Genomic DNA, 10,000 nt, shown 5'->3' on the forward strand with positions numbered 1-10,000 from the left:
ACACACACACAGAACACACACAGGACACAGGACACACACACAGAACACACACACAGAACACAGGACACAGGACACAGGACACACACACACACACACACACACACACACACAGAACACACACACAGGACACACACACAGGACACACACACACACACAGGAAACACACACACAGAACACACACACACACACACACACACACACACAGGACACAGTTACAGTGTGTGTAGGCAAACTGCATGCGTGTGTGTGTGGGTGTGTGTGTGTGCGTGCGTGTGTGTGTTACAGTACATCACAAACATTAACTGGTGTCTTTCGAAGGAATCCAAATGAACGTGTGAGGAGAGGCAAAGTTTAACCTCAGAGACTCAAACACACTAACGTCCAGTTAGACATCCTGCCGCCCTCCCTGAGTCAATGAATACAGAACCCCCCCTCCCTCCCTCCCTAGCTCCCTCCCTCCCTCCCTTTCTCCACCCCTCCCTCACCTGAGCAGGGTGGGCTGGCCGATAGTCTTGCCGCATCTCAGCTGGACTACAGTGGAGGCCGGGAGGCCGTTGCCACAGACTACATCTCCCATGGTGTAGGTCACCTGGATCCTCCCATCTGGGGGGGGGGGAGAGAGAATGGGGGGGGGGGGGAGAGAGGAGAAAGAAAGAAAGAAGAGGAGGGGTGAGAAGAGAGAAGAGAAGGGGTGATTAATCCATCCAACGAACCAACAAGCCATCCACCCACCCATCCATCCCTCCATCCATACACCCACCCACCCATCCATCCATCTATCCATCCACCCATCCATCCACCCACCCATCCATCCATCCATCCACCCACTCATCCATCCATCCACCCACCCACCCATCCATCCAGCCAGCCACCCACCCACCCATCCATCCACCCATCCATCAAACCAACCATCCACCCATCCATCCATCCATCAAACCAACCATCCACCCATCCATTCATCCATCCACCCATCCATCAAACCAACCATCCACCCACCCATCCAGTCATCCACCCATCCATCCATCCACCCATCCATCCATCACCCATCCACCCATCCATCCATCCAGTCAGCCATCCATCCATCACCTATCCACCCATCCATCCATCCATCCAGTCAGCCATCCATCTATCCATCACCCATCCATCCATCCATCCACCCACTTATCCATCCATCCAACGAACCAACGAACCAACCAGCCATACATCCACCCATCCATCCAACCAACCAACCAGCCTCCATCAATCCATCCATCCATCCATCCATCTACCCACCCATCCACCCACCCATCCATCCACCCCTCCATCCATCAATCCATCCACCCCTCCACCCCTCCATCCAGCCAGTCCGTACCCCCAGTGACGCTCATCTTCTGGGTGTGGACACGGCCCAGCACCTGGGTCTTGCCCTGGGTCCTGCGGCAGACGGTGGCTCCGTCAGGACAGTCAGTCAGCCCCCCATGGATGCCCTGGCACAGGTTCACATAGTACCTGGGTGGGGGGGTTAGAGAGGGGGGGGTTAGTGGATACCCTGGCACAGTTTCACATAGTCAGGGCTTAAAGTGGGAAAAAATCCTGTGCCTGAAACTTTTTCTTGGGGAGGGGGGTCACAGTTTGAGATATTGGGAGAGCGGGTACAGAAGACAGCTTCTTGTCTCAATGTTTAAATGCATTAATACTATTTTATAGTCAATACAAAATATATGTCTCAATGTTAAAATGCATTAATACTTTAAATGAATGTGCAACAATACTATGTGCAATATGACAACCCTTGTGTACATAAGGTTCAGATATAGGAAACGTTAGGATATTTATAGCATAGCATAGAGTACAGCACAGTGTTTTATTGTATAGTATAGTAGTATAGTAGATAGTGTACATAGCCTTTATTTATGTAAACCAGCTCTTTTCCCTTTTTTATTTTACCCTTGGACCTCGTGTTTTTAGTCTTTTTCCAAGCACCAGGGGAGCCCCCCCTCCTAAATTTCGTTGTATGGTACCTGTACTGTATTACAGTTTTTCTCAATTGCTAAAACACATTTCACAAAACTTTCCTCCATTTTCCCAAAACTCTAAACACAACACACTTTTCTAAAGCTACATAAGCAAAATCACACCTTCTCTCTTCAAAACTCAAACCCTACCCCTAATCCTAACCCTAACCTTACTGTAACCCTAGCACCTAACCCTAACCCTAGTTTTCCCACATGTATGATAGTCATGCATAAAAATTAATCTGCGCTCCCTGTCTAACGTTATATCTAACATTACATATTTTACATTACAGTAAGGCTGATTTTGCATGATAGTCATGCATTTTTAGATATCTATTTCCCCCCTTTAAATGGCATATGATGTCCGAAATTTTACTAAAGTTCAGCCGCGAAGTTGTTGCACTGTTGTCCTATCGAGTTTTACGTAAATAAAGGTTTGAAAAATGTTACTGTATTCCCACATGTACCGTAACATGTACAATACTGTACTGTATCACAACTCAATGCAAACACTACAGAGGATCCATTACACACAACAATACTCACTGAAAACAATGTTCAGAGTGTGATGTTTTTTTATTTATTTATGGAACTATACCACACACACACACACACACACACACACACACACACACACACACACACACACACACACCACAATCATTTGCAACAAGTGTCTTACATTTTGAGTCGTTATGTTTAATGAATGAAGCCAGGTGTGTTCATTGTGTTAACATTTTGCTGACTATGGCAAGCATTTTGCATCACATGAGCTTTAATTTGAGAATTTGACATTTTGAGCAGAGTTTTTTTGCAACTTGTGTTTTAGCAAGACAAAATGTGTTTAGATTTATGAGAAAAGGAGGATTGTGTTTTGTGAATTGTGTCTTCATGTGAAATGTGTTTATGGTTTTGGCAAATGGGAGCTAGTTTTATTAAATGTGTTTAGAGAACTGGTCATTTGGTTTAGAGAATTGGCTTTTGTGTTTTAGCAATTGGGAAAAACTGTAATGACAATAAAGACCATTCATTCATTCATTCATAATACTGTTTTATACTTAATAAAAATAAAAAAACATTAGATGTCTTTAAAAGGCCAAACTGATTGCATCACTTATTAAGCCACTATCACTATAACAATACAGAATAAAATATATACATGTCTTTAAAAGAACAAACTGATTACTTATTAAGCCACTATCACTTATATTCTCCTTCTTGGCACCACGTCCCATAAGGCTTCCCGTCACTACTCAGGGGTTTTCCTGGCTCAAAATGAGGCGGAGGTGGTACCAGTGGTGTTTGACATCGGGGGGGACCCATGAAGCAGGGCTGTCTGGGGGTCCTTAAACGAGCATCAAACACTTAATTTCTTGCATTCTGGTGAATTGATATGCACAAATTTGTGCCCTTTCGCCATCAATTTATGGTGGAAATGTCATTATATACAGTATGTAAAGGAAAAAACAATATTCAGGCACCAGATGGCCATTCAAAATATAATGTAATATAATGCAATATAAGGCTCTCAGGCATTCTGTACTTTCAAATATGTATTCTCCTTGAGCAGTCAACATCAACTATCAGCTGTTTCGCTAGCAAACACGAAAGCTAAGTTATTTGTGAAACAGCGCCCCCGCCACCACGTCGGCGCAATGCCGCAATTGCAGTTTTTTATTTTTTTTTATTCTCCCGCGCCGGAAATCCGGCACTGTGCCGGAGTACTTTAAGCCCTGCATAGTACCTGGGAGGGGGGGGGGGGGCTAGGGGGGTTAGACAGGGTTCCTCTACACCCTGCACTGTGATCTCCATGGAGACCCAGGAGAGAAGAGAAGAGGGGGAGATGAGAGAGAGAGAGAGAGAGAGGGAGGGAAAGCTATATATAGAGAGAGGGGGAAGGCTAGAGAGGGGGAGGGACAAAGAGAGCGAGAGAGAGGGAGGGAAGACTAGAGAGAGAGAGAGGGAGGGCGGGAAGGCTATATAGAGAGAGACAGAGGGGGAAGAGAGAGAGAGAGAGAGAGGGGAGAGAGAGAGACAGAGAGGGAGAGAGACAGAGAGGGAGAAGACTAGAGAGAGAGAGGGAGAGACAGAGACAGAGAGAGAGAGAGAGAGGGAGAAGACTAGAGAGAGAGAGAGAGACAGAGAGAGAGAGAGACAGAGAGGGAGAGAGACAGAGAGGGAGAGAGACAGAGAGAGAGAGAGAAAGAGAGGGAGAGAGACAGAGAGGGAAAGAAAGAGAGAGAGAGAGAGAGACAGAGAGGGAAAGAAAGAGAGAGAGAGAGAGACAGAGAGAGAGAGAGACAGAGACAGAAAGAGAGGGAGAGAGAGAGACAGAGAGAGAGAGAGAGAGAGAGAGGACGACTCACTGGCTCCCCTGGTGGCTGAACTTCCAGGGCTCGGTGAGGGAGGAGAGGGTGCGTAGGTCGTAGGTCATGTGCTCGTGCACCAGCTTGCACTCCATCTTGCGGGGAGGGCACACGGCGCTGGTGGGCCACTGGAAGCTGGCGGCGCACCCCCCCGTCACGCTCAGCAGCTGGGGGGTCCCCCGGCCCGCCCCCTCCACACAGGAGAACAGGATGGACGACTGCCTCTTCCCTGTGACTGAGGAGAGTGAGGGAAGGGGGGGGGGGGTTAGACCAGGGTTAGAGTTAGACCAGGGTTAAAGTTAGACCAGGGTTAGTTAGACCAGGGTTAAAGTTAGACTAGGGTTAGACCAGGGTTAAGGTTAGACCAGGGTTAGACCAGGGTAATAGTTAGACCAGGGTTAAAGTTAGACCAGGGTTAGACCAGGGTTATAGTTAGACCAGGGTTAGACCAGGGTTAGTTAGACCAGGGTTATAGTTAGACCAGGGTAAGAGTTAGACCAGGGTTAAAGTTAGACCAGGGTTAGAGTTAGACCAGGGTTAGAGTTAGACCAGGGTTAGAGTTAGACCAGGGTTAAAGTTAGACCAGGGTAATAGTTAGACTAGGGTTAGAGTTAGACCAGGGTTAGAGTTAGACCAGGGTTAGACCAGGGTTAGAGTTAGACCAGGGTTAGTTAGACTAGGGTTAGAGTTAAACCAGGGTTAGAGTTAGACCAGGGTTAGACCAGGGTTAGACTTAGAGACTCAGAGTTAAGGTTAGACCAGGGTTATGGTTAGACCAGGGTTAGTTAGACCAGGTTTAAGGTTAGACCAGGGTTAAACCAGGGTTAAGGTTAGACCAGGGTTAAGGTTAGACCAGGGTTAGAGTAAGACCAGGGTTAGACCAAGGTTAAGGTTAGACCAGGGTTAGACCAGGGTTAAGGTTAGACCAGGGCTAGAGTTAGACCAGGGTTAAGGTTAGACCAGGGTTAGACCAGGGTTAGAGTTAGACCAGGGTAAGTTAGACCAGGGTTAGAGTTAGACCAAGAAGGTCTCTCTCTCTCTGTCTCTCTCTCTCCCTCTCTTTCTGTCTGTCTCTCTCTCTCTGTCTCTCTCTCTCTTTCTTTCCCTCTCTGTCTCTCTCCCTCTCTTTCTCTCTCTCTCTCTGTCTCTCTCCCTCTCTGTCTCTCTCCCTCTCTGTCTCTCTCCCTCTCTAGTCTTCTCCCTCTCTCTCTCTCTCCGTCTCTGTCTCTCCCTCTCTCTCTCTAGTCTTCTCCCTCTCTGTCTCTCTCCCTCTCTGTCTCTCTCCCTCTCTGTCTCTGTCTCTCTGTCTCTCTCTCTCTCTCTCTCTCTCTCTCTCTCTCTCTCTCTCTCTCTCTCTCTCTTCTAAGTTTAGACCAGGGTTAAGGTTAGACCAGGGTTAGACCAGGGTTAAGGTTAGACCAGTCCTTACCGTTGGCACAGAAGCCCCACTGCTGGTCCTTGTCGTAGTCTGCGGTGGTGGAGCACCACTCCCGCCCGTCCGTACGCCCCTCCGTGGTGCAGCCAGAGTACGCCTTCTTCAGGAAGTTGAAGGGAAACACGCACACTTTCTCCTCATTGGTCACTGCAGGTGAGACCAACACCAACGTCAACAACAACAACAACAACACCAACGTCAACAACAACAACAACACCAACGTCAACAACAACAACGCCAACATCAACAACACCAACAACATTCAACTTCACAGATGTGTTTATTCTCTACAGGGGAGACAGGTCTACAGGGGGCCGTTCCACTAAAGTGGATTAGTATATCGGCGATTGAAATAAATGCGGCGATCAGGCAACTCGGGATTGGAATTCAAGCCTCAGGTGATTCCTCGAACGAGGATCAGGCTTGTGTCATCAGTGTTCACAGAACACCGGCTTCCAAATCCTCGATATGGGCGCGTGCACGCAGACATAAAGAGCCCCGAAGAGTCGATCTGTCGAAATGAAGATACTCCACTCTGCAGGGGTCCTACATTTGCGCAGCATTCCGAATTATTGATCTTTATGAAGACGGAAAAATAAGATGTAAAATAGTGCAATACTGCCGCAATTAACAAGGCGAGGGCAAGAAATTGCTGACTGATTAAATGCGTAGGTCATACTAGCCCCAGTTATTGTTATATGTCCATATTTTAATAAATAAATATTTACTACTGTGGTGATATCAGCAGCAGGCTACAAGCCGTCATATCGTCACAATGGCCTAGTGGTATCGACCGCTGCCATAGTATTTAATCGTCATTTTAAATCGATGGTTCAAATCCCTCTTCAGACGCACTTTTTACTGCATTTCGTTGTCTGAATCTAATCTAAAATCTCATTCATCAGAGCAATTGCGCGTCATCTCCCTGTCATCAGAATGTCCACGCCCCTTTTTGGGTGATAGAAGCGAGAAGTTTGACTGGTGGTCAATGGGAATTTCTGGTCTTCGCTACTTTAATCCGATAAAATAAGAAAACCGTAGTGCTTTTTAGATATTAGGAGCACAAATCCGATGGCCAGTTAGGCAAACTATTATATAGTGTCGTTGCCGATCAATGATCGACGTCGTTATATAGAGAAAATTAATGAAATAGGGGTTGATTCATCAGATCAGTCATACGTCATCTCCCTGTCATCTGGGATTTGTAGTTCTTCATTTGATCTAGCCTACTAAGGTACTACTTAGTACCTACTAACCCTTCACCCATAACGGCTATCGACTAGTGCTACTGTGCATGATATTTCTATTGTAATCATGGGAGATAAATGTTCAAAGAAGAAAAGAAAGCAAACGCTGTTGGGGGGACTGGAGGTGAAGACGTTAGGACCACGGCAAATCAACTGAAGAACTACAAATCCCTGATGACAGGGAGATGACGTATCATTGATCGGCAACGACACTATATAATAGTTTGCCTAACTGGCCATCGGATTTGGGCTCCTAATATCTAAAAAGCACTACGGTTTTCTTATTTTATCGGATTAAAGGAGCAAAGACCAGAAATTCCCATTGACCACCAGTCAAACTTCTCCGCTTCTATCACCCAAAAAGGGGCGTGGACATTACGGGAGGGGAAAGTACCCGGATGCGTTGCTCTGATGAATCTAAAAAAGTATGTAGGCTATAAAATTATGGTGCAGGCTAATTTACAAGAACTGACACGATTACAATGGTGTTTGAAGCCTTTGCATGAAGGTTTCGGTTAAATGTAAAAAATAAAAAAAATCACTAAAATCAAGTCTCGAACTTGCAACCTTCAGAACTCTAGCTGGTTGCCTTAACCACTGCGCCAGCCAGACCGCTGTGACAAAAGCAATGCAAGGTAAAAAAGATACCTATTTATTTTATTTATTACACTTTTTAATTTATTTATCTATCGATCTATCTATCACACTTTCAAAATATCAAGTTATCTATCACACAATCAAACTATCGATCGATCGATCACACTTTCAAAATATCTAATTATCTATCTATCACACAGTCAAACTATCTATCTATCTATCTCGTGTGAAGTGGGAACTAATTATTTCCTAAAAGACACTTGAGGAACTGTCGTTCGGGATGTAGTTTCCGCCTGTGAGCCTTTTTTTACGCATGCATTACCTTAGCCAGCCTGTAAGTCTGCTCGGGACCAGGCTATTTATATCTGACTCAGAAGGATATGTTGCATAGCAACCAAACAGCGAATTATTTGAGCCACAAGCTAACATTATCGCCGATTAGAACTATATCGAGGGGCCCCGCGGTGGTGTAGCGGTCTAAGCACTGGCCACTAGTGCATGCTGCCCACCGGGGCCGGGGTTCGTATCCCGGCTCGCCAGACCCGGATATGGCCAGGGCACACACGGGGAACGGCATATTGGGCGGCCGCTCCCGAGGGGGGTATAGGAGTAGTTCCGGACAAGGATCCGTCGCGCAACAGCGCCCCCGTCTGGTGCTGGAATAACGGTGCTGGGCTCGAGGAGCCAGTCAGCTAGTCTGCCTGGCGGCCTCCTCTGGGACTGCCGGCCGCGGGGTCGTGCGGCGGATCCCTCGCAATAGGCAGGGGATAATTGGATGCTAGGTTGGGTTCAATTGGCTACCAAATTGGGTGAAAAAAGGGATAAAATCTGAAAAAAAATAAAATAAAAAATAATAATAATAAAAAAAAATATATCACCTTCGTGGAATGGGCCCCAGGTCTTTAGCTCAGCGGGCTAACAGTGTGGTGGGGGTCAACACAGGACAGCCGGGGTAATCTGGGGGTCAGAGGTCAGGGGCCTACCTGGAGGTCAGAGGCCTACTTGGAGGACAGGGCCTACCTGGAGGACAGGGGTCAGGGTTCAGGGCCTACCTGGAGGTCAGGGGTCAGGGCCTACCTGGAGGACAGGGGTCAGGGGTCAGGGTTCAGGGCCTACCTGGAGGACAGGGGTCTCCCCCCCCGTACTTCATGATGACGGCCCGGTCCTGGTGCTGGTAGTCCAGGGTCATGGTCTGGGTGAGCCCGTAGGACACGGCGCCCCCGGAGGTCTGGAGGCACACTGCACTGCTCTGGCAGCCGGGCTCCGACACGGCCCCACACACGCTGATACGGTACGCATCGCTCGTATCCCTCCCTACTGGGACCTGGGGGGAGGGGAGGGAGGGAGGGAGGGAGAGAGGGAGGGGGGAGGAGGGATGGATGGATGAATATAAGCTTTAACACAGTGTCAGCAGCATTAGAAACAAAGTAAAGGGATGACCCTGAATAAACACATTTTAGAATTTGAATGTTTAGTTTAGATGTTTAGTTTAAAGTTTTAGATTAAGATTTTAAAAGTAGGTGACTGAACAGAGGGTTATGGATGGTCAGGGTCAGAGTTAGAGGTCAGGGTCAGGGTTAGGGTTAGGGTCAGGGTTAGAGTCAAGGTTAGGGTCAGGGTCAGAGGTCAAACCTACCTTGATCTCTCCGGACAGGTGTGAGAGGTCAAAGGTGAACTGCAGCTGTGCGTCGGTGAGCTTGCAGCCGTCTGTGGAGGTGGCGTCAGGGCAGACGAGGGGCGTGGCCCACTCAAACACGTACGTGCAGCCCTGCGCCCGCAGCATCTGGGGAGCACCCTGGGGGGAGGGGGGAGGCATCACTCACTACATCATACTCATCATAAGTATTCGAAAAATCTCTATATGATCAACTTTTCACAATGGCTTACTTGGTTTGATCTCCTGTATTTTGTTTGTTGTCATATCTGATTTTGCTGTTTTTATCTCATTTTGCTTTGACGATTTTAATGTTTTGATATGTGGTTTTAAACCAAGTAAGGCGTCCTTGAGACCACGTTTTGTGTTGTGTAATTATCCTGTAATTATCCTGTTGTGATTTTAGTTGTTTTTTTTTCTTGTTTTTTGTTAAATGTGTTGTCTAACTGTCTTGTTATTTTAGTGTTGTCGCCTAGCAACTCCTCGAAAACGAGATAGCATATCTCAGGGGGTTATTCCTAATCACCGAAAAGCAATTTCAATACTATACTCATCTGAGTGTGTGTGTGTGTGTGTGTGTGTGTGTGTGTGTGTGTGTGTGTGTGTGTGTGTACCAGCTCCAGGCCTCTCTGACAGGTGAACAGGATGGTGGAGGTGTAGTTGAGGGCGGGGTCAGAGGCGCAGGGGGTGGAGCTACGGAAGGTGAT

General features: G+C 47.2%; 1 protein-coding gene across 1 annotated transcript in view; it reads right to left on the reverse strand.

Moving 5' to 3' along the window:
• The window catches only part of igf2r (insulin-like growth factor 2 receptor), a 66,443-nt gene that overhangs the window by 8,512 nt on the left and 47,931 nt on the right, over positions 1-10,000 (reverse strand). The window contains exons 36-42 of the mRNA XM_080527433.1: positions 9,908-10,000; positions 9,276-9,434; positions 8,756-8,963; positions 5,790-5,942; positions 4,361-4,595; positions 1,352-1,488; positions 486-603 (exon numbers count right to left, since the gene is read on the reverse strand). The exon at positions 9,908-10,000 is cut by the window's right edge and continues 57 nt beyond it. Coding sequence (XP_080383559.1) covers positions 486-603; positions 1,352-1,488; positions 4,361-4,595; positions 5,790-5,942; positions 8,756-8,963; positions 9,276-9,434; positions 9,908-10,000 — 1,103 coding nt within the window. The remainder of the gene's footprint in view (positions 1-485; positions 604-1,351; positions 1,489-4,360; positions 4,596-5,789; positions 5,943-8,755; positions 8,964-9,275; positions 9,435-9,907) is intronic.

The sequence above is a fragment of the Nansenia antarctica genome (genome assembly GCF_963989245.1).
Source record: "Nansenia antarctica genome assembly, chromosome: 3".
In the NCBI taxonomy this organism is placed as follows: Eukaryota; Metazoa; Chordata; class Actinopteri; order Argentiniformes; family Microstomatidae; genus Nansenia; species Nansenia antarctica.